At 40.0% G+C, this 25,509-nt stretch overlaps 1 protein-coding gene across 5 annotated transcripts in view; it reads right to left on the reverse strand.

Annotated features, from left to right (window-relative positions):
• esrrb (estrogen-related receptor beta) overlaps positions 1–24,446 on the reverse strand; it is a 64,919-nt gene extending 40,473 nt beyond the window's left edge. For 2 of the 5 annotated variants that reach the window (XM_087780467.1, XM_087780466.1), the window contains exons 1-4: positions 24,210–24,446; positions 21,752–21,816; positions 18,140–18,208; positions 2,995–3,404 (exon numbers count right to left, since the gene is read on the reverse strand). In XM_087780467.1, the coding sequence (XP_087636593.1) occupies positions 2,995–3,404; positions 18,140–18,208; positions 21,752–21,816; positions 24,210–24,335 (670 nt within the window). In that variant the 5' untranslated portion in view covers positions 24,336–24,446. Of the gene's footprint in view, positions 1–2,994; positions 3,405–18,139; positions 18,209–19,979; positions 20,275–21,751; positions 21,817–24,209 lie in introns of those variants that run through there. The other 3 variants (XM_087780468.1, XM_087780469.1, XM_087780470.1) reach the window with 3 other exon arrangements.
• Between the last annotated feature and the right edge of the window lie 1,063 nt (positions 24,447–25,509).

Genomic DNA, 25,509 nt, shown 5'->3' on the forward strand with positions numbered 1-25,509 from the left:
ACTGTGAGGGAGTGAGATTAAGAGAATAAGTGTGGAGTGAAAAGTGATTCTATTTGAGATAGAGGGCTGTAGCTAAAATTACATAGACATTGACTTGTTAAGAAGTAAACAATAAAAGTCCAGTAGTTGTCATAAAAATGATATATAGTCCAATTTTTGCCATCTCAGTTTAACTGATTAGTCTGTTTAGAATTCTTAATTCTAGTTTTTTCAATTTTAACTATTATTACACGGTCAAATATTCACAGTAGTGTTGAATAAATGAGAGAACATGGTGACAACCTCATGCACTCGGAGCATGTTTTTTTTATTAAATTCCCACAGCACGTAAAATCAAAACAAACCAAGGTGACCTAGATATAACTGTCGTGTTAAAAGGGTTAATGTATTTCTGACAGGATTCATGACCTCGGAATAGCTCTGACAGTTTTGACTGTTCGAGATAAGAGCAATGAAGTGAGCCACTGGAGGAAGCTGAGGAGAGATTTGTATATCATAGAATACGCTAGGATTGGTGGATTAAGCTCAAACAAATATATATTCTTACATATCCGTTGGACGGAAGAAAGTGGCACAAAATGAAAAAGAGATTAAAAATAAATATATATATAAAATCAGACTCTAGCTCAATTTCGTTGGTGTCTCTCCAACTGGCCAAGGACATGTGTAAGAGTCAGAGTTTCTTTTTCTTAAATTATTTTTGTTTTATCACCTTGTTTAACCCAGGGGTTATCTGGGTTTATCTCAGGGTCAAGGTGACCCGAAGGCCTGAAAAACAAATGTGGTATCCCTTGTTTTGTCTCTGGGTCAAGGTCAACCACCTCCACCACTCTATATGTATTCATCGCAGACTGGGTCCCTTTGACCCAAAGATAACACAAGCGTTAAAGGGGCAAATAATGTGTTGATTTAAGTGTGTCTTAAATAGATGTTGGACTCTATTGTACTCATCAGTATAAGTTTATCTGTACAAAACTCTCTTTTCATTGAAATATATACATTAAAAATTGTGTCCACTGAAAATGCTTTGTTTTTCTGGAGATGCAATCTTGTTACCCATAACCACGCCCACTCTACAGGGATTGGTCAAACAAAAAGGTGTGTCACCGCGTGTCATCAATCTCAGAAATCTCCACCTGCAAAGGACTTGTTGTATAAACAGGGCGTGAGTAAGGTTGTCTGGAGGCGGAGTGAAGCCAATATTACGTCATAATGGACTCTCTCGTAACCTCTCGTTCGCCAAGATTTTAGACGGGAAAGAACTTCTTCATGATGAGGGACTTACTGTTGTTGTTAACATGTGAGTGAGTCAGGAAAGTTGGGTTTTAAGTTGACCTATAACCTCGAGATCCAAACCCTGACTTTCTTTAAGCTGGATTACCCAACGTCCTTCTTTGTGGGAGATAAAGTGTCCCGACAAAAAAAAAAAAAAGAAAAACAACTTTGATTGTTATTCGACTAAAGCAGGATCCCTGAAAGTCAAGAGCCTGAGCACTGACTAGCTTCCGTGTCTAATGTAGATAAATGACTATAACAAAGTAGCAAAGTGTTACCTAAGTGCTCACATACCCAAACACCAAGTGCAATTATGTTGTTGTCGGGTATTGAGATTGCTAAGTGCAATTTACAGAGTGCGTGTTCACAGATGATAAATAATATCAAATGTGCAGCAGAAACATTAGAACCAAAATTAGCCGTCCGGGCAGCTGCTGCTCCTGTTGAGTCCATTTGTCTTGCAGGCTCAACCAAACCCCCGTCTCCCTGATTAATCTGAGGCGGAGCGCGGGGTTTCACACTGGGGGGTCTTTCATTGCCCCTCTAATGAGAAACCTGTCTTGCAGATAGCCGGTCGCACCTTGCCCAGGCACACACACAAACACACAACACGGCAGGAATAATGAAGTGTGTCGTCTGGAGCCCTCGAGGCATCTGAGCGGACACCCGCTACCTCGCCGAATCTGACCTCTGAGCGATGATGTCGTGTCCGGCAGTCGCCACCAACGGTGACGGATGATTACGCCGTTCCCACACATAAAGCAATTTTTTGGGGTCATGTGATTGTGAGACACTAAAAAATTGTCTATTTAAGTTTAAGTTGAAGATCAAGGCTTGTGTGTTAATGGGGTTATTATTAACAATAAAGAATTAAACACATATGTATGACGTTTAAAATCTTATATTAAAAAAGGGCTAGTGATGCCATACAGAATATAAACTATAAAAAATATAGATGCTAATAGCTAACAAAGTGAGATTGCTACAAGGAAGCTAAGGAAGCTATTGTTGCTACAGCTAAATTCTCTGAAATACGTTAAATAACAACTTGCTGATGTTCTTTAAAAATAACAACACATTAATTGCTAATTTAGAATACAGATATAAGTGTGTAAAATGTAAGTGTAAATTGGTCGAAATACTAATAAAGATTGCCACTCAAGACAAAAGGCTAATGCTACTGTAACACTGCTAACAATGCTAAATCTATGTTATTCCAGCTAGCTACACAGTACTGTGCTTTTTTAAAAAAACACACAAAGATTTATTGCAAAAAAAAGTCACTCATTTAACAGAAGCGTAATGCTAATGCATCAAAACTAATGCTAAGGTTCTTATTTAGTAATCAATGTTAATAGCAAGGCTGCTAAGTTTTTGCTGTACAAATATTGCTAATAAAGCGGCAGATCAAGTGTAAAATATTAATAAAGAAAATGTCAACATTATTGTGGATACTGTAATGATTTGACCTGGACTTTCAAACGCTAAAAGGTTGGTAGGAAGGAATGTAGTTTGTATACTATCATCAGTTGGATTCATTGGGTTGTACCAGACTAGTTTTGGCGGGTGCTCTGCTTTCACACAAAGACCCCCCACACCCCCCAGCTACAGTGAGGTGCAGCGAAGTGTGCGGAGAGTATTTTTGTGTCCAGTGACATCATGTGAGGGAGAAGAGTGTGAAAATGTCTGCAGGGAGGCGGTGATCAGAAGGAAAAATACCTTGTATTGTCCTTTTAAAAAAGGCTTTGCAGGCCTCGCAGGAGGCCACGCCATAGTGATATCCCGAGGCGATATCTCCACAGACCAGGCACAGCCTCTTGGGGAGGGAGTTCAACATGTATTCGCACTTTATGGACGAGTCCTCCATGATGGTGCTGGAGCAGTCTTCGTAGCGCTTGCGGCAGGCGGCGGCGCCGAGCCCGTTGGGAGTGAACATGGGCGGCGAGTCCAGGCCGTTGGAGTGGCTGTTCATGGTGTTGACATAGCCGCCGCTGGCGTCGGAGTTGCCGCTGGGGCTGTGATGGCTGACCGTGTCGATGACAGACGAGGGGCTGGACGGCTCCGTCTTGATGTAGGAACCACAACTGGAGGGCAGGTGCCGGTCATCAGCAGCCATTCTGTTCAGCAGCCTGTCGAGAAGAAGAAGGAGGAGATGCGTCAGTGACAAACGTTCTTTTAATTTGGTGAGATCATAATGAAGGACACGTTAAACATAACGCTAGAGCTAATGGATAACAAACAAACTGCTTTAACCTAAATAATAATATCCATCATTTCTATTATAACATTTTTTATGTATATATATATATATATATATATATATATGTGAAATCAGACTCTAGCTCAATTTCGTTGGTGTCTCTCCTACTGGCCAAGGACATGTGTAAGAGTGTAAACATTTTTTATTTTTTATTTAGTTAAGGAAACTCAAAGGAAGTGCATCTTGTTAAGGATATATATTTGGTGGAAACTATTTTTGGCATGGTCTTATATAATAACTTTCGAAGAAATACGATTTTAATTGTATTCAAGTCTAGCTCACCCGAGTCACGCAGCCGAGGGAAAAGCAAATTGCAGTGTGTCTTATTAGCGCCGGCTAGCTTGAGCAAATACTAACCGCACACACACACCAGACAGAACATAAACACACAGACGAGGGAGTGAAGGGAGGGAGAGAGCACCCCAATGACCGAACACAGACAAACACACGGACGAATTAAGTCTCCGTAGTAGGGGAGCGGGTCTGGACCTCGGCTTGTCTCCTCGAGTCAGCACTCAACCAAAAGGAAAAACACGAGATATTGACTTTTGCACCGTCTTGCCTGATAACTGTATTTAAGAAAACATTGTGTGCTCATCCTAAAAAAAACAAATGCACTTTGCAGTTGGATTAATCTATTTAGAGCCCGGAAGTGTAACCTTTCGCTGGAACAACTGCGGCGCAACTGAATTTTTTTTTCATTTTATTTCAGCAGCATTTCCCAGCGAGAGGAAGCCAACGCAGCTTGGGTGACCTCCCCGGGTGAAGGCGAGGTCGCCTCACTTTAGAGGGAGGCAAACCCCCCTTGCATTAGGTACCACAGGCGGGGTGAAGGGTCAACCGCACTTGCATTAACAAAATTGAACCTGGCGCAGCTTATGCAAATGTGTGCACGGCCGAGTGCGCGGCCAGAGTTTGTTTCCTTAGCACATTAGCGTATTAGCATATTGCCGGCTAATGCTAATGTTTACATATTTGACATGGCGGTGTACGATTAGCATCGGGAGCGAGACGTTCCCGGGAACGACAGCCGTCGGAAACAGGAAGCCAAAGAGTGTCCCCCCCCCCCATACTCGCCCGCGCGTGCAGCCCTCCTGCTCTCTGGGGCTGATTTAATTGTGAGGGTGGGTGACGGAGGGGTTCAGGCCCAGGGGTCAATGGGTCAACCTTATTTTCTCACCCTGGCTTCCAGGGCCCGTGAGATGGAGGTCAGCGTGTCAAATTAAATCTCATTCCCGATTTTCTCTCTCCCCACTGTCATGTATATTCATCGGAGCTCGGGGTGCCTACCACTTCTGGAAATTCACAAAAAGGTTAACTGCTAAAATAAATAATAAAAAACGCCCCCTGTTAAAACCGTTGACCTTGTGGAATAAGCCCTTTAGCTAAGCACTCCTGAAATTCCTCCTGTATTATGAAGCCGGTACCACATAAAACACGGCCACCACTTAAAAAAGGCCCGAGAGTGCAATTTATTTTGCTCTCCAACGTCTATATAGCAGGTGTGTGACTCAGTCTCGGACAAAGGAAATGCAGAGATGTGTTGAACACAGCTTTGGTTCCGCTCGTCCAGAGAAGAGAACATTCAAATGATATAGGAAACATGAATCCTCTTTAGCAAGTGAAGTGACATAAGAGGGAAAACAGAAGTTGAGGGTCCAAATCTTGCTATGTCTGTGACTCTTAAAAAGGAGGCATTCTTTTTGCTTGGTTTGTTTCTAAGAAGCATGACTAAAAAATGTGCCTGTATGCAAATCAGGATGAGTAGGAAATTTATTATCTTAAATTTAATTTGACTTTGGGGGTGACCCAGATCACCGTTTAGATACAGGTGGGTTTTTCCATCGCTGTTAACCACTTTATGACTAATAACTTTAGTACCCATATGAAGATCGACTCTAAGAATCTCTAAAAATAAAAATAAAAATGTGTTTTTTGATTCACAATATGTAAAATGACTGGTATATATGGATATAGACTTTATAACAATGTCAATGTTGGTCTATAGGCTGTACTTTTCCTTTTCAAATGTTTCTTTCAGCAGCGGACAGTGTGATGTGAGGAACTGATCAGAGATCTGCACGAAGGTTTTCTAATAAGAGACGTGATTATAGTATATTTTATGATAAAAAACAAATAGCGAACTTTTCCAAACAAGACATTTCATCATGTTTCATATTATTTATTTATATTTATTTCACTTCTAAATATTGCACTTGATAGGAACACACCGTCTTCCACTCACAGATCTGCTTTTACACTATTTTTAGCAACGAAACCCGACATATGCTTTAACGTTTCACTCCACAACATTATGCGCTTTCAACATTAGAAGAGATTTTTCCTCTTTGTACACTTAAAACGTCCTTGCCGAGGAATGGGAAAACACATTTGGTTCCTTTCTAAAGCGGAATAATGAATGCAGATTGTGTGAATTAATGCGCAGCTCGGCCTTATGTTCCAAACGTCTGCGTGCACCTGTGTGATGGGGCACCTGCATTTGGCTTATTAAAGGCTATATATTAAAACGCCGCGGAGCAAGATGGCTCCATTTAGCTTTTATTTCACAAATTCAGAGTAAGCTTAACCCCGGTTCAAAGGCCAGCTTTGGGGTGACACTTAGCATAATTGCATAAGTGTCTTAACTGTTTCGCCTCCAGCTCAATGCGGTCATTTATTATAAATGTGCCGGCTAGAATCCCCTTTAACTCATTCCGCGATGACACGTTATACCGCGGCTATGCTTATGTTTTTAACAAGACTGCATATATTGATTAATGATACTGAGGGAATACTAACCACTTGAACCTGAGGTATTAATCAAATACAATTCTATAAATATTCTAATAGGACGGCTCCAATTTAATTCTATAAATACCAGCCCCGAATGGAAAAAATGAATTACGACATTACATAGTTTGAGGGCCGCCATGATAAATAATTCAGCAGGTGATAATTAACTTGACAGGAAGTGGCGTTGTTCGACTCATTTTGACAAGTGGCTGTTGAATCTATAGTCCGCCGTGTTCTTGGGGTGATCCGACAGACTTATCGACACTGTCCGCTGACGGATTTGACTTCCTGGTGTTAAGAAACCAACCGAAGGCTTGTTTCGACGTACAATGTGTCATTATATATAAACACAACACTTGACTATATTAAGTCGTGGAGTAACGAGAACTTTAAGCAACGATTATTGTTCCGAGAGTTCCAATATACGACTCACATTTCTATCTTACAATAATAGACCAGACCAAAATACTAAGACCTGCTTATTTATTTCGTATTTTTAACCAGTAATTTCCCTTTGTTATCTAAATGTAATAGTTATAATTGTCCGTCCTTAACCTATGGAATATATAAGAAATGATTTTCAAAATAAAATGTCGATAGTAGTAATGTTTTTGTCTCGTATTTTTCTTAACATGTACAGCTTTTTCCCCTTTCTATCTTTAGTAATAACAGTCCCGGTAAAGAACTTTGAACATTGTTCCGCATTTCAACTACTGATCATCATTTTGTGTTTGTTTTCATAAACCTTTTTTCACAATGCTGTTTTCGCAGGTGTTCAGCCGGACAGTACTCCCAGGAGAGATGATGTCCCAAAAGGGAGAGGAAAGACTTTACCTCTTTATCTCTTCAGCTGTTCAGCATATGACAGCAAGTATGAGTTTTTTTCAAGTCAAGTTAGTTCTCTGTTATCAATATTCAGTGCATCTAGAATGGCATTAAATGTGGAATATAAGTATTGATTTAAGCTCGACAATGTTACGTAGATGACCAGATATTTCCTTCGAAGAAAGAGAAAATTTCTGAGTTGGCTGAAAGTCGGCAGGAACTCGTCCCAGACACACAATCGCTGCCCCTCTCTTTTACCTCTCAATGTTCCGGTTCCTTTTGTTCCCTTTGTACCGATCAAAATTCATGCTGAGTGCTGGGATATGGAACCGTAAACGCGCAGTGCGCAGTTTGGTTTTAATCTGATTCCACCTGGCCATCCTTCAGGCATTTCAGATCCCCCCCTCACGCCCCCCAATATCATTCCGCAGGCACCGCTCTGACCGGGATTAACCGGCCTAATGATCCGCCCGGCTCGCCTCGCGCTCATCCACTTCAGGAAGGAGCGCCGATTCCCTCCAGTCCCGACACTTCCTCGCCTGCGAGCGGAACCCCGAGCGGTGGATGTCACCGTCGCCAGAACATTCGGGAACTAATTGAGCCAATTTGTAAGGATTCCTGCTGAGAGACTCCTTCCCTCTCCGGGAGAATACTGATATCAACCCCATCCTGTTTCATGTGTAAATCTGCACAGATCCGTGCGACGGGGCCTGCAATCAAACACCAGACAGATTCCCTTAACTCCAGACGGACCCCAAACACCATTTTGGAGCGTTTAGTAACCCCATCCCGAAGTGTCATATCGCCCCGCTTCCTGATGGGGCTGCGGGTTGACATCTGCAGGCGGGTTTGACGGTGATATCAGATGCCCCCAGTAGGGGCAGATATGTCTGAAAGGCTCGGGGCGATGTGGCCCTGATAAGCCAGCGTTCCCGGAGTCGGCGTGGGGAGGACAAACTCAATTAGCTCCTGACAGACCTCCACTCAGGCACCACAGCCCTCCTCGTTGACCTCTCCTCCAGGGGCCACTGCCTTCTTTTACAGGCTCCACACACACACAAGTCCATTTTTAGGGCTGAAAAGCTAAAAATATTTTCCAGTGAAACGCATTTAAAGGTTTCTTGGCAGCGCTCAAGCGCCGGTGTGTGAGTGTTTGGGCAACTTGGTAATTAAAAGGCTCTTGAAGGAATTGCCCTCGTCCTCCAGGAGTCGGGGAGGAAACGGGGATTCCGGACATTGTAACGACTCGTCTCTGGGGACGAACGCTCTTGGGGCGACGGGAGATTGTTTTGCTAAGCAGAATACATCAGAGCGAAGGTGATGAGACAATAAATCTACCGCTGCTTCAACCAAGACAGCACATTGTAATCGACTTTTTTTTTCTTTTTTTAAGACTTGAATCGAGATCCATTTTGCATTTTTAAAGGAAAATGTGTATGTTTTCATCCATTTTTCTTCCTGATTTTTTTTTTCTGGAGTCAATTTTTGACTAGAAAGTGCTTTCTTAACTAATAGTGATTTTATTCTCGAGGTAAAATCTCAGACTGGCCGGATGAAAAAGCTTCTCCATTTACTTTGACTTTTTTCTTCTTCCTACAGTGAAATGAAGTCGACTTAAGTGTGCAGGCAGATTGTTTTTCTACGACCAGCTTTTGATCTTTGACTGACGTTTACTACCTATACCCGACTGTTTAAAGACGGTGGAGGGTTTTGATTTCTCCACTCGACTTCCTTGAGTTATTTGAACTTCCACGAAGAAGGTTATGGGATTGTCTGTCTTGAAAAGTTATTATCGAACTCTTTAGAAAATGTTAATAATGGGAAAAAGGTAATTGGGATTAGATTATGTTCGTATTGCATTTGTTTTAACTCTTTCATTATTCGGCATTGTAATGTATAACAAAAGCAGACGGCATGTTTTTCATCAATTAAACATCAATGCAAGTCACATGACCAGTTCACTTCGTCTACGATCCTCTCCTAAAAATCTCATATTTATGGCCCATCACATCCATTGACAGTTGAGTCTGGAATATTTTTACTAAAATACAAATTCTTAACTGATGCCAACTAAAGATAACAAAATAAAAGTATAGGTCTCAATTCACAACACTCTGGCGTCACGTCATGTCTGTTTATGCAGCTGACAGAACATGAAAGATGGTGGGCACGGGGGTTCTGAGGGAGTCGTTTGGTTAGAGGCGACCCCCCCCCCCAAATTCCACTGGGACCAATTCTAATCTGCGAAGGAGAGTCCCTAATTTTGGAATTTCTCATTTATTAGTCCTGCTCCGGCTGGGAGAGGGAGGGAGAGGGGGGCACACAGGAAGCCTGAGGGGAAAGTAGGGGGGCTCTATTAACACCAGACACTCAGGAGAAGTTGACAAAGATTTATGGTGTTTAAATCAAACAAAAGGAAAAGTGGAGGAAGCAGAAAAAAACAGGAAAAGATGTATCAGGAGAGGGAAAGTGATACTGGAATGGAAAAAGGAATTTATTGTACAAATGAAGCGCGAGGGTCTCCGGATCAATACGCCCGTGGGCTCGGGGTCCAGTGCCGGGTTACCACTGAAGGGACCCTGCTGCTCTGCGGTCTGTGCAATTACGTTCCTGTCTCCAGCAGAGGATTATATTTAGCCGCCGCACCGCGACGTCACCCGGGTCTTTATAAAGCCATGAGCTCACTCCACAGTGACAGCACCAGCACAAGATCGCATCTATCGATCCGTCCTCCCACAGCTCCTTCCTGTTTTCAGGAGACGACTCGGGGCAGGAAACAAGGGGAGAGAGCCTCCTAAGTCTGACGTAAACCGTCTGGGCCACACTGGGCAGATCCAGTTCAGGTTGGTGAAAGGGGCAAATCCTCCCAGTCTGGCTGAACAGTCCCTAGGCAGAGCTAATCTTCGACGCAGACCCGGCGAGGAGACGCTCCTCGCCCGAATTGGACGGATCATCGCGGTTATAAAAATGAGAAAAAGTTGAGTGATAAGTCTGCGGCACGTTTGGGATCAAATTCCTAATTCTGTCTTTTCATTAGAACAGATTAGTTTCCATTACATCCGTTCTGTGGCCCGGTCATGGTAGAAATTAACAACATGAATTTACCAAATCCCACGATAGCCGTGGAATATGATTATAGCCACCAAACCCTCCGACTCAAGTGTCTGCCTTGTAATAAATTGTGTAAATGTGAATTCAAAGAACGCACAAAAGAATTAATTTCAGTCTCCGACATATAAAATACTCCATTTCCTACAGTGTGAATCACACACAAGTCACAGGCCGACCCCCTTTTGAACGTCACATTGTTTCATCTTCTTTGTATCCACAGACAAGCGACTGTGTCCGAGTCCTTGACTCACATATCCAAGTCCATCCATGCACTCAGACGGATCAAGAATACGCAATTCTCATACAGTTACTTGCTGGAAGGTCAGTTATTTTAACAAAAACATGACTTAACCTCAAGTACAAATGAACTTGCTCAAGTTTTTAACCGGGTTTAACAACATCAAGATGCAACTGTATTTGTGAGAACTCAGTAGTGTCGTAGTGATGTGACCAAACAGGAAGTATTTACCAAAGTAACTAGTATATTGCTGACGAAAGTTTGTTAAGTTGACCTTGCATTACTTGTTTCACCTTTTTTTGTATTACTATTGTTAATATTTAATTAAATCAATTTTTTTTACTTACTTTAATTGCATACATTTTATGCATATATAGTTTTAAAGTTGTTTTTTTTATACCATATTTCATTCTCTCTCAAATTAATCTTGAGTTGTTTCAGTGACCTTTTCATTTTCTTCTGATCCAAATTATACAAACTTCGAGTGCGGCTGAAAGTTCTTCAAACCGAAACTAAATAATGGATCCGATCAAACCCTTTTGAGAAATTTCACTTTAAATCTCTCCAAACAGTGAATTAAAAGTATTCTTTTAACACTCATTTATGCAGACACAGATTTATAACAACTCAATTCAATCATAAAAGTCATGCTAAACATGATACAATTAAAGTAATACTCTATTTTGTACGATCACAATATTGTAATACAAGTCGGAGAATTATGCAGCCGAGGCTTTTTTTTTTCCCCCCCTTTCTTGGAGCTCCATAAATGAGATGAAAATCCGTCTGATATCAGGCCCAGCACACCTCTCACAGACTCTCCGCGGGGTCGCTCCCCTGGATTATTAAACATGAACGAAGGGTGAAAACTTGAGAGAAAAGGCGAAGGGTATTCCTGACCCGTCTCTCCGACGTGTTTGTGTCGCATAGAAATAGAATTGTGAAGGGTTAAAGCCATTTAACAGTCGGGCGTAAATCAGCGGTTTAGACACAGTGAGTGTGCGTTTGGCAGCGAGGAAGCAATAGAGCCATGCATGAAATTACTTCATTAATCTTCTTCTGATGGGCCGTCCTTGTTTAGGGGGGGAACTCTACCTGCTCAAAAACAAAGAGCGCGTTCCTGCCTTCGTCGTAAATTACGCTCCTCATCAACAAAAGAGTGGAGCAGAAACAAACAAACACTCGTAGGGGGGTCGCACAAACACCAAAAGTAGGGATTTTTTTCCTTGAATGGAGCAGATTCAGAGACGTCAGTTTGATTAAACGTCTCCGGCGTGTAATTATATTAATGATGCAAGCGTCTGTAATGTGGAGCCTTTATTCAGTCGCACAACACGACCGCACATCAGATAACTTAAATTGATGAATGAATATTTGCAACACAATTTTGGACTTTCACGTTCCTCTTTTCAATTCGATAAATCCTTTAATTGTTGGAAAACAGTAAATGTTTTTTTTAAAAATGCTTAGCAAAATATTAAATAGACTTAGCTCAAAATATGCCTTTGCTAAATGACCCGATTCAACATGTAATAAAACCTTTTCGTCACAATTTGTATGTACAAAATTAGGAATAAGCACATCAGAGGGGAATAGAAATAGTGTGACTGATGATGACAAAGACGGGTTAGACTTCAGGACGTACTGTCAGGTTCCTTTAAGTGTCCAATGACGAAATAAAGTTTCTAAATATGTAGATATAATCATGATTTGTGCAAAGACTAACCAGATGTTTGAGCACCACTTAAGTACTCGAAACAGACAAAAAAAACAGCAGAATACCAACATTTAATCTGGCAATTTCAAAAGAGGCAGAATATTGGAGTCGACAGAAAGGAATTTGGGGAAAGAAAGTAATATTTTTAGGTAGTGTTGGTTAGCTTGATGCTAATATCAGCCTGCAATAATTAGAGGGAGTCTGGTTTTTGTTTAGATTTTTTCTTTTCTGTTAAACCATTTTCCATTACTTCTTGATAGATAAACATTCAGTTCGACCACTACTTGATCTGTGTTTCTAACATTTGCTCCAGTCTCTGACTTTGACAACTTAGCAATAAAGATAAATACATTTTATAATTTTCTATAAATTGCTGCAGATAACCAACGCCCCGATCGGTTCATCAAACATGTGACTATCGGATTGAATTCCTGAACTAGTTAAGCATTTTCCACACACTCGGTAAAAGCCTACTTCAACCCCTAGAGTGCATATATCAATCTTATGGCCAGGGGCCAAATCTGGACCAAAAAGTCATTTTAAGTGGCCCATCAGATGGTTGGCCAAAAACCCAAGTAGATTATTGTTTATGTTGATATTGGATAAAATAAGACACGTATTATGAATTTGTTTGGTGAAACAGAGACAATAAAGACAAAATGAGCCTTAAAAAAAAAAGTAAAAATCATACTTAATATTTGTTAGATATACATTTGTTTTACCCGCAATTTTGACTGCATAAGGATTTGGGCCCCTTGTGTGGTTGTGTTCTCTAGAGGTTCAATCGTTTCAAAGTTGTAAGAAAAAAAATAGTTTTCCAGGAAAATACACACAAATATTTGAAAGAGAAACAGTTGATAATACTATGACATTTGTTGTAGCTTCACAAACGCTCATGACAAGACTGTGAGCGGCTGAAACACACAACAAGGGTTGACCGGTGAAATGTAGCCGACAGACAAACAGAAAAACATTCTAAAGTCTCCACCATCCAAAGACACACTTCTGTGTTAATGTCGAGTGAAAAAAAAAAAAGGAGCAACAGCTTCGTTGACTTGCTAAAAACGTCACGACTGCCACTGTTGCAGACATAATCATAGCAATAGCCTCAAGCTTTTTACAAGCTCATCTCCGCCAGCTGCCACATATTTCCCATAAATAGTAGCGGTAATAAAAAGGCGGGTGGGCCGGAGCTGATTTATACGGTGGGCTTCTGCCGCCACACCATTCACGAATAATTAAACTCCTCTGAATTAATGCGCGAGGATCTAAACATACAGTCGGATGCAGCGGTGTCCTACTCCGAGGTGCCAAGTTCAACAACCAGACACTCGACGGGAGCGCTGCTTTATCGCGGAGGGGCTGCTCTCGTAAAAAAAAAAAAAAAAGAAAAAAAAAAAGGGGGCATTTTAACAAACACTTTTCCTGAAGCTACGAGCGAGAGCAACGCGCCAAGAAGGCAGAGACACAATAACAAATCTGTCGTTCGCAGATTAACTATGATTACATTACAAGGGCCAAGTAGTGAAAATGATATGTGGTTAAAAATTTACGAGACATGAGACAAGGGTAAATGCTAATGCCGGATCATGAGACGAGATGATTAACTCCGGAGAGGGGGTCATATTTACATCTCTGTTTGTCGCTTTGGAGAACAGGAGGGGTAAAGAGGAAGATATAAGAAAAGGATAGAATTATTTTTCAGATAAGGTCTCCACCTAAATGCCCCCTATTTTAGTAATCCTATGAGACAGAACTACAACAAAAATCACATGACAATAAAGTTTAATTTCTTTGTATTGCACATTTTATTTCTGTTTTTTTCCCCTTTAATTTTTACTTATTTTTATTTTATTTTAAATGAATAGTCTCTTTTTCTTTTCAAATATTCTTTCTACAAACGATTTCTCCCCCCACGAAAAAAGTGTATTATTTTCATTTCAAACACGTGCTGCTTTAAATCTATACTACTTGCATTGTTTTCCAATCAATGTGTCATTGATTGTGTTTTTTAAATCTAGGTTAGTAGGTTTGACTCATTCACTGATATTATTCATTTTATTCCTGAGGTCTTTTCTGTAACAAATTAGATTTTTTGGGGTATTTTTTCTTTGCCATTTGTTTTTAATGATATATTTTATATTTATATTTAAATTTACTGTTACTTTAAATGGATTCTTCTTCTGGGTTTAATTTTGGTTACACTATAGTGGTTAGGCTTTTTGTGACTTGAAAAAATGATTCTTTGCTGTCAAATGTTTAGGTTTTGTTATGTTGTTTTTATGCTTTATCGTTCATTTTCTTTTCCCCCTGAAGTTGTCTTTGTTGATTTTTCTTTTAAATGCTTGTTCCCTCATTACCTTTGCTAAAAAATTAAAATAAAAAAAATCATGCAAATCATGCTTCACTAGCCTGAATTTAGTTAATATAAACATATTTGCATATTTGGTTTTAATTACTAAAATGATTGCATATTTTTTAAATGATAAAATAGTTTAATAGTAATGTGATCCCTGGCTACTGTAAATACAAAATAATAATTAAAATACATTTGCATCTCTTTCACTGGCTAATAAAATAATAACCTAAACTTCCAAACCTCCTGTAAACCCTGACAAATACAACCTGCCAGAAGAAACAGATTAAATCCCGGAGTCGTGGCCTTGTGTCTCAGAATAGATAACATCCATCCATGTACTGCTCTATACTTGTTAAAGTCGATGTTAGTTGAGTTCCAGCCCTTAATGCTTCTGAAAAATGGCGATCTATACGTGACACGGGTCAGGAGAAACGGATACGTCAATAGAATTTCCTGTTCTGCAGAGGCAGACCGGGCCTGTGGTGGCCGGCTCTTTACACAGCTCCATGTTAATGGCAGATTATTGGTTACAACCACTTCCCTTGGGCCAGAAGAGCCTGAGCAACAGCAGTAAAAATCTACCATCGTGTTAAACTGCCTTAGAATAGCTCAAGGTAAATCAGATGTAGAGCTGTCGTTTAAAAAATAAAAAAACTAACATCAGGACACCCCCAAAAAAAGTGGATGGGCTCCGATAGGTGGAGGCCGAGCGCTGGAGACTTGCTGGATCTGTCAGAGGGAATCAGATCTGCGTCTGTGACGAACGGCTTCAATATTGATTTCATAAATAAACAAAGCTAACCATCGATCCTAATGTTATTTTGCATTTCAATTACTGCTGAGAAACATAACCTTCAAAAGAGCGGCCGCTCAATACCAATAGCCTCGGCTGATAAACGACGCATCGCTGCCTGCACGCCGCCGCCGCTCAGGTGTGAACCGGCTTCCACGCTTTCGGACGGAAGAGCGTCGGGCGTTCGTCGGATCCATCACGCTGCAGGGGGCGCATCGCTTCTCCTCGCTTCGTGACACGTCTCTGCGACCCCGCGGTGACGGTGCAGCGGGATTCAGATGTGATTTAGGTCTTTGATAATATCTCAACTGCAGTCCAATATTCTCAAGCCATCGTCAAACAGTGAAGATCAACTAATCTAGTCCAACAATAAACTTGAAACAAGATAAATGTCGGAAATCAACGTGAGAAAACGAATGACGTTAAGCCAGAAATCTTGGGGGCCCTCTATCAGGACCCTCTCAAACAAAATATATGATGTCTGACACACAAGTGCAGTCAACTGGCGAATTTAAAAACATTTGATGAATAAAAATGAGTATTCAAATATTCAACAAAATATCTTTTAAACAAAAATACTCTTTCAAAAAAAAATCACATAAGCCTCTTTGAAAAGTGTTGAACTTCATTTACTATTACTCACTATTTGCATTAGTAAGTTAAATCAATCACCCTTAAACTAGTCAAATATTTTTAAATTAAATATGAATCAACTATTAAAATACAACAATACACAATACGAAGCAAGACATGAATGACAAAAATTGTACAACAATGTGTGATGCCGTTATTGGTCAGAAGGGGCAGTAGAGGCAACTAACAACAAACAAGAACATGGTTATGAACCGTGTCAAACAGGAAAATTACCAGTTAAATATTATCAAGCATTACGTCACGTCCGGACAGTGAAAGTGCATTTTATGGTGCAAAATTATTCATATACTTTTTTTTTTTTAAACTGAATGAGGCTTTCTAAGTATATTTAAGTTTGTTTAAAGGTGAATATTTAGATTTAAGATACATTTTTAAACATTAAACACACATTAATATTGTTTTTTTCCCCCTCACCCTGAAACACAGAAAGTGTAATTATTTTAAATATGCGTTACAAACGCCAAGGTAAAGATAAATAACAAAAACTAATTCTTAATTAATAAATTAGCTTAAAATATACTGTTTTTATTTTATAACTTTCTATGCAATCGAGTATAAGGGAATAAATCACATTAAAATATATAAAATATGCTTTGTTGTATTTTTTAAATATGGAAATGATGTAAAATAACTTGAAAGTTTAAGTTCATTATAACATAATCCACTTCTAATTTGTCATCTGAGTTTTAAACTATGTTTGCGTCCCTCGGTGAACTCGTCATGAGATCACCATATGCATCCACACCACAAGCGCGTCACATAATCTGGAACAAAAACATAATTTCAATAAACCCTCTTCACTCCGGCGAACTCTGCAGCATGTTATTGAACGCGTGTGTGTAAATTAAAAGAAGCCCTTCAATGTTGGAGCAACAGGAAGAAGTGCTGACGCGCCGTGTCAGTGATAGCACTCTGCCGCCACAAGGGCATGAGAGCCCACGTAGGCTAGCATTATCCCCCTCGACTAATGGACCCCGGTTATTTTTAAACAGATTCTCACACTGCGGCGGCGGTGGCGGAGGAGGTGGCCAAGGTTACCGGGGAAGAGGGACGCTTTTTTTTTTTTTGTGAAAGTTTGGAGAAGTGACTTTTGTTTAACATCTTTTTACAGGACCAATATTTTCGAACTTCTGAAGGAATTAATTTTTGAATTCGATATCAATGAAGCTTTAGTTTCAGTTTAAATCTATACTTAGTTAAGATGAAAATAATCAATACTTCTGACAAATACTGGCTGTGACAGAAATAATGTCATGTAAATAAACTATTGTATCCCTTTTTTTTTTTTACCCTATTTTTTGACATTATCGTGATAATATTACCAGATTTCTTACAAGATAAAATACAATGAAACACATATTTTCTTCCACATTTCCTTTTAAGATATTCACACCATACAGTCTACAAATGTAGATCTAAAAAAATATAAATATATCTTTACATTTATATAGAAATACTTTTAATTTATGGTCAATTATTTTTACCTCTAGTTTCCCCTCATAGTGTTTTAATTCCTTCTTTCTTTTTAAGTTTGGTTCTTTTAAGCATTTTTATGTGTTTGTGATACAAGTTTTTTTGTCAATATTGCCAATACACTCTTTATATTTTTAATGATTATAAATGTTATTTTATATTCATTGTTTCTGATCCTGTATTACAGCGACTAATATTTCAAACGAGATATTCACCATTAAAATGAAACATGCGCTTCCGAAAATAATCCCTCATCCAGATGAAAATGAAACCTATTTTCTCATTTGATTTCCTAGATTACGAGTTCTTGAACACAATAAACGCATTTGTCTTTCTCTGTGCAATATTGGACTCACACAAGTGGAGCTAACGACTTCATTTTTCCTGCTTATTATATCTTAATCGCCGAAACAGTTTAGTAGATTAACTTTACATCCCACTAAACACAGAGTTTTTTTGTCTTCACTCTACAAGTTTTTATTTCCTGAAATCGTAACTTTATAACCAGAACACAAAGATAAGTGAACCCCTACATCTGCACGTGTGTGTCCCCCCCTCTTTGTCCCACACAACCCTCCCCCCCCCCCCCCCAGCTCGAGGCTGAGTGACACATTTACAGTGAAAGTAATGATACTAGATACCAGAAATGAGAGGGCTCCAGCGTGGCCAGCGGACTCAGGATTCTCTCTAATGAATTGGACAACAACGCCCTGTTGGTACAAGGAAGAAGGATTTTAGAGTCGCGCCACAGATTCACTTCAACATTTCTGATTGTCAAGCAAGAGCGGACGGCAGCTCGTGTCCTGGCCGCGGGACGGCCGCTCTCCAGCCTCTTCTGGTAATGTATTCTGAAACCAAATTACCGTAAGCTGATCCCATCTGGACCGCGTTTGTGTGTGTGTGAGTGTGTGCGTGTGTGTGTGTGTGTGTGCGCGGGGGTGCTTTGGTTACCCGCCGCTGCCTCTCCCGTGTGATAGCATCTCCATGAAGACAGCAAAAATGTGATTAACCCGACAACAATGAAACACTTGGTCAAAGAGCTTTTAACTTAAGATGGACTAATGCAATTGTTTCGCCCTCCAACCTAATCACAGGACGTTCGGGCCGCGCGCAACGAGATTTCAGAGCCAAGTGGGAGGAATGGAAATTTAATTCGTGGCTTGTTTAAAGCTTCCGATTTGATGAAGAGTTTACGGCGGCGGTGAAGTCCCGGGGTGTTGACGGGACATTTGAGGAGCAGAAGAAGAAGAAGAAGAAGAAGCCCGGGTATACAATTAAATATCTGGGTGTGAGAGAAGCTACACAGGAGACTCTAAAAAAAACGCACCTGGACGCCACAGAAATAAATCTCACAACCGACAACTATGAAACATTGAACTTAATCCAACACTGGTGGAAGGAACAGCAGAAAAACATCGACCTCTGAGCAAATCAAACTCTAAATTCACCTTTTAAATTGAGAAACTGAGCAAGAAAATTCAACATGACACACTAGCACGACTGATATTTATTTAATTACCTCCTATAGTTATTGATAAATAAATGGTAATTTAAGATAAAATATTTTAAATCATATATCAATTAGTAATTCATATTTAAATATATAAATAATAAATAACATGATTTAAAAATAATATCTGATGCATTTTTTTCTTGTTCAACCATTATATTAATTTAATAAAAATATACTAAATACATTTTCATACATCACAATAAAAGTGAAGGACAATTATATATATATATATATATATATATGGTTTTCCCTCTCTCTGACACATATAAACAATATTATTACAATGATAGTACAAGTTGGATTAAAAATATCCACAACTCTTTAAGAGTTTAACATAGATTTAACACATTTGAATTAATAACAATTAATTTTAACTTTTTAAGAAATGCAATTTGTAAATCATCAGAATCACTGTCACATGACTCCAACTCTCATCTTATCTCTAATAGTCATGTATGCAAAAAGAATACATTAATTGAAGGAATAAACAACAAGCTTTGATAATTATTTGACATTAATTTAAAAACATTTCTTAACAAATCAATTTGCAAACGGTAAAGAAAAACATCATGAATATTAAATGTGAGAACAGTCAATTCTAATCCAACTAATATACCAAAGAGACTATTGATTCATTAAAAATATTAAAAATGATAAAGTGTGGATATAAAACTCGCAGCTGCTCTAGTCTCTAATCTTATCCTATAACTCGCCAAAACTTCCCCTAAATCCTCAGAAACATTTTAATTTGTCGCCAACAGCAAAAGGATATTAAATAAAATGACAGTATTTCATTGCATTCAGGACGATCTAACTTTAGCATTCGATGGTTTCTTAAGCAGTTCGACGACACGACACACGCAGGACGTTTTAGAGGAAAAAAAAGTTTGTCGAGGTTAAAAGAAGTTTACAAACAAACAAGCTTACGTTAAACAGACAAGAGAGAGTGACGACTGAGTGACACCTACTGGTTATGATAGCTGAGCGGGTCTGGAAGACAAAGTTCTGAAATGTCCATCAGTCCAGTTTTAGCATTCCAGGAATGAGAGGAAGAGGAAAGAGGAAACAATTGAGACCCCGTTTTCTTTCCCCAGAACGACAGCCCCTCAGAGACGCCGCCACCAGCTCCGCTTCCCCCCTGCCTTGCACAGGTATGTCGGACTCTGATGGACCGCGAGCATGTGTGTGATGCGAGGGAAGCGCTGTGACGGAGTGAGAGACGAAGGGAGGGAGGGGGACGGACGGAGAGAGGTGGAGAGAGCGAGAGAAGAGAGAGCGAGAGAGAGCGGCGGGACGAGGATGGAGGGAGCCGGCGAGAGGAATGAGTCTCTCCACGGTCGGGATGGGGCTCTTTAAGACTCAAGGGCTTGATGAATATGGAGCAGCTGCTGCTGAGGGGGGGGGGGGGCTTAAAGGGACAGAGGGGCCGGCGGAGCCGCGGGGAGGAGGGACCCTATACCTCGCACTGCTGGCTGAAAACATTCACTTAAGACCTGATCGCCCCAACTTTAAAAACATTCATTTACTCGCTTTAATGGAGGCTCGCCCCGGAGTACGACACCTATCGATCGTTATCGATGATCTTCCTTTTTTGGACGAGTGTGTGGAGGGAAAACACACACACACACACACACACAGGGAAAAGTCTGGATTTAAACCAGCAACCTTCTCACTGGGAGGCTGTCACTGTCTGACGTTGTCATCATTTCATCACTAAAGTATCTTTATGGAAAGTTAGAAAACTCAAAGAAGGTCCACTTTTTTTTTCCTCTTTTCTGCTTTTCATGAAATATAGACCCGTCATAAATCCTCAACAACCGCTCGGTCAGTATTTCCCGACACTGTTAGTTTAATTCAAGCAGCGACAAACAAAAACGGTAGATCCATGAGTTAGTGTAATATTCAATACACAACTGAAGCCAACAAAAACACTACAATACTGCCAAACACACACTAAAACTCAACTCATACACACACACTGAACACTGTCATAAAAAATATAGTGTTACACCAAACAAACACAAACCACATCATCTTAATGTTCATCTTAGTGAGATTAAAAGTTAAATGGTTACTAGTCAAGTGAACACTTATTTAACTGTAATTAATATATTATGGTGAAACAAAACAGCTCATGTCACACACACCATTGTTATAATTACACTGCTGAACACACACTAGTTTAACAATGGCTACATCTCAATTTTAATTAATAAATAAATGAAAAAACAACTAGAAAAAATATTTAATTTAATTTAAATTAATATTTAATGAATATATAAAATGAAACCTGAAAGTTAAGAAATAGTAAAAACGTTTAAAAAAAGGACTAGTCCGGGGGTCGGAGTCAAACTTTCTGCTCTCGATGAACCCGACAGACGTCTCTTCGCCTCTTGACAAAAAGAGCGATTCTCTTCCCCGCCGCGGCGAGGACGCCGAGCGTATTTATTGAGCCGTGTTGCTAACTCCATCCGCCCGGTGCGACGTGTGCGAGCGAGAGTGTGCGCCGTGAACCTTTCAGCACCTGTGAGAGATGATCCTCGGCCATAACTCATATTCCCGAAGCCCGTCGGGCTTCTAAAGCGGCGGAAAATCCAGCCCCTGTCTTCTCTAACCCCCCGAGCTTTAGATCACTGTTGATGGAGCTCAGCGAGAATGTGGAGAATGCAGATAGCCTTTCAACGGACGGCGAAGGTTCTCCGCGTTACTGTATCCTTATAATATAAGAGCCCCGGCTTACCATGGCATCTTTCTGGAAAGGAAGGTCCGGCAGCGGCGGCGGGGGGGATGACACTTCGGCAGCCTCTGAAAAGTAGGTGAGGAGGGGAAAGTCAAGAGTGGCTTCTGACGAGGGGTCTTTAGTTAGTAAACAGTGTGTGAGGAGGAGTCGGATCCACTCAGAAGGTGCGTCGGGTCACGGTGACAGCAGAACCCTCCCCTCTTTTTTCCCCTCCTCCCTCCCTTCCCGTCGGGGCTCACGTTTCTGTAATCAATGCAAAAGCATCACGCAATCCCTATTGATCATCCCCACACTTATTGATGGGCAACAGTGGCACAGATTACACAGCATCTGCTGGCGGGTTTTTTTCAACCAGCGAAACAAACGACTGAGTAAATGGCGGCCAATTAAGAGCCCGAGCCAAATCAAACACCTGCCACTTTAATTCCGTGAAGAGGGATCATCATCAGAAGACAATAATAGCCGGGATTAAGACGTGACGTTAGAAACCAACATTGAAATGTGACTCGAGCGGCGGCGTGTGACACACACACACACACACACGGAAACACACACGATTAAAGGATCACCAGGAACGAACGCTCGTGGAAATTAACCTTCTGCACAAACACGCCTTCTTTTTCTAGACCCTTTTTTTTCCGCTTTTCGTGAAACCCATTTAAGATTGTTTTTCCTCTGAGTCTAGAGCAGTGGTGGGCAATAACATTTCCCCGGGCTTTCAGTGGCTTTTGTGAGGAGCCAACAAGCAAAAATAAAGAACCGAAAAGCATTACAAAAAGTGATATAATAAAACCAAACGTAATGTTTTCTTTCCAAAATGTCCTTATATTCCTTAACCCTTGTGTTGACCTTGCGGTGACCTGGTAACAAATATGTTTTTTTTTGCCTTGTGTTGCTTCTGGGTCAAGGTGAACAACTTCCATTAATACGTATTTAGTCGTGGAGGTCGTTCAATTTGTGAGTATTTATTGGCTCTCTTTGTGGTGTCTTTGGGTCAAGGTGACCCGGAGGCCCAAAACAAATGCGTTTGTGGTATCCCTTGTTTTGCTTCTGGGTCAAGGTGAACAACTTCAATAAATACGTATTTAGTCGTGGAGGTCGTTCACTTTGACCCAGAAGCAACACAAGGGATACCCTCAAACACATTTGTTTTCGGACAAGACACCACAAAGCTTTTTGGGAGTCAATAAATACTCTAAAACTCTACTACAAAAATGTCAAAATTCTTAAAACTACATATTTAGAGAATAGTAATGAACATTAGAAATACATACAAAATGAAATGATTTTCTACATAATCAGTGAACTCGTGAGGACCACATGAAAACAGTCAAAGGGCCACATGTGGCCCCCGAGCCACAAATTTCTCAGGTCTGGTCTAGAGTGAACTTTTTGAAACACTTTTTTTACAGTTAATTTCTTAATCACCAGATTTTAAAATGTCTTTCTTTCAATGGTCGCCCATATAGCTTGAGTTCATCTTATAATACTTCACCTTTGATTGATAAGATTAGTTTGTAAACTTTGTTACGGTCATTTTATTGTTTTCACTTCCTTTAAAATGTCAAGAAGTATTATTGTCCTGATGTGATAATTAGCTTTTTTCCTTTTTCTTGGCTTCCGTTCCAGAACACTCAAAAGAACTTGTTATTAAATGTTTTCGAACATTCAGTGATTTTTCTTAGAGCGCAGAAATGCAAAGAGCCAATCAGGAGCCTCAGACACGAAACAGTGTAACTGACGCTTGCAAGAAAAAGTCCATTAAAAGTGAGTTCAGTGAGGGAACGATATTGAGGTTATAGAGTTTCTGCAGTTAATTATCAATAAGTTAAGATAAAATAAGACACTTGTATGACCCTTTTGCTAGAGAGTTTAGCTGCTTCAATACAACATATACTTGAGAAAAAAAGCGTGAAACATTACGCATGTGATGTCACTGCCAGATATATTGAAGAAATCTGAATTAATATGAACTTAAAGTGAAAACAATCCTGTGTACTTTTACTGCGTTAACACAAAACGATCTACTTCTACAACCACCACTAAAATGACCTAAATCTGTATTTATACACTAATAAATTACACTGCTGACTATAGTTTCACAAATTCCAACAAAGAAAAAGTGAATTAAAAGTGGTTATTATGAAAAGACTTCCATTAGGATTCAAACCACTGAGTCAAACTCAAACATCTGCAAAAAGAGGATTAATAATCTATGATAAATACAGGGATTACAAGGGAAAACGGCAACATCTCATTTCAAACTTGAATTCATAATTGGTTGCCTGTGAATCGGACCAGCGAGATGACGACTCCGTGGAAAAAAAGCCTCCATCGTGAGTATGATCACGCCACGAGGATCCTCCCGGTGTTACAAACAGCTGAGCCAGCAAGATTTAAGTCGCGAACCCCGGTACGAACCAGCGTGGCATCACAGAAGGTGTTACTCTCTTCTCACCTTGCATCGCTCGCGTCTACTGTCTTTCACCTCCGCTGCCTCGGGTTGATAAATCTCGCTGCTGCATATTTGCCCGCGAAACCCCTGGCATAGCTTTTTCTTTTTTTTTTTCTCCTCGAGTGACATCCACACTTTTGTCACAGAGTGTGAGCTATGAAGCCTCCGCCGCCGCTATCGCCGCGTCTTATCGGCTCTGTTATGAAAAAGAAAAAAGAAAAATCACAGCATGTGACAGTTGATTTTGACAGGACGGGATCAGATAGAAAGTAAAGAATAGAGCGGCGCGAGTCAGACGCTCCATCACGCTGTTAGAAACTGTAGAAGTGATTATCTAATCTGGGACTGATGTCATCACCTGCGTCGCCAGCAACAAAAAAAATTTAGGGAACAGTTGTTGGTTTTTTATAGGGAATCGTAACAGATTATCGCCTTATAAACATACACGTGTATGAGCGGAAGATTCGGTGTCGGAACAAGTTTATCGTGACAAAAAAGGACGACAGCATCAGATTGTATCACATATTAGAACATGACATCAAGTGAGAATAAAAGCGTCAATAATACGAGAACATCAAATTCTAACTCTTGATGATAAATGAGTAAAATAACAGACATAAAAGTAAGTGAGAGATTTGGATATAAACAAAACATAATCATATTCTCCATCTTATTTTAAAAAAATGTAATTGTATATTGGAATAATAATGGATTCCATTCAATGAATTAATATAAAAATGTTAAACATAGCACAAAAACTAAATTAATTTACTTTATTTAAACAATCCAAATGCTAACCAATGTTAGCTTAGTTAGTTAGGATGTTTAGTCGGTTTATTTTATTTTATTTTTTTTTACATAATAGGTTGAAGATAATCAAAACAAGATGCGATAAAAAACAAAACAATTTTACGTTTTAAGATTGTTATAATCCAGGGTTTACAGTTAAATCAGATGTTTAAAGTGGGGATGAAATTGTTTTTTTTTAATGCTAACAATGCTAATGATAATTGACACTTGGAGCGCATGCGCGTGTGTTCTCGCGTAAAACAACACCATTACAATTTGTTTACGAAAAGTATATATTTTTCGTCTTTGTTAAAAAACGTCACGAGTCGTGTTTTAAATGTGTGTTTTATGGAGTTTATACCTGAGCGGTCGCAGGAACGTCGCGTCAGACTGCACGAGTCGCCTCCACGTTGTTGTGTATGTCGAGGTCGGCTCTACTCAGCGGCGCATCCCGTTCACCTGTCACTCACGCTTAACGACGCTAACCCCGCCTCTCGTGTGCAGTGGTGTATAA

This window comes from Callionymus lyra, chromosome 18, assembly GCF_982586985.1.
Source record: "Callionymus lyra chromosome 18, fCalLyr1.hap1.1, whole genome shotgun sequence".
In the NCBI taxonomy this organism is placed as follows: domain Eukaryota; kingdom Metazoa; phylum Chordata; class Actinopteri; order Syngnathiformes; family Callionymidae; genus Callionymus; species Callionymus lyra.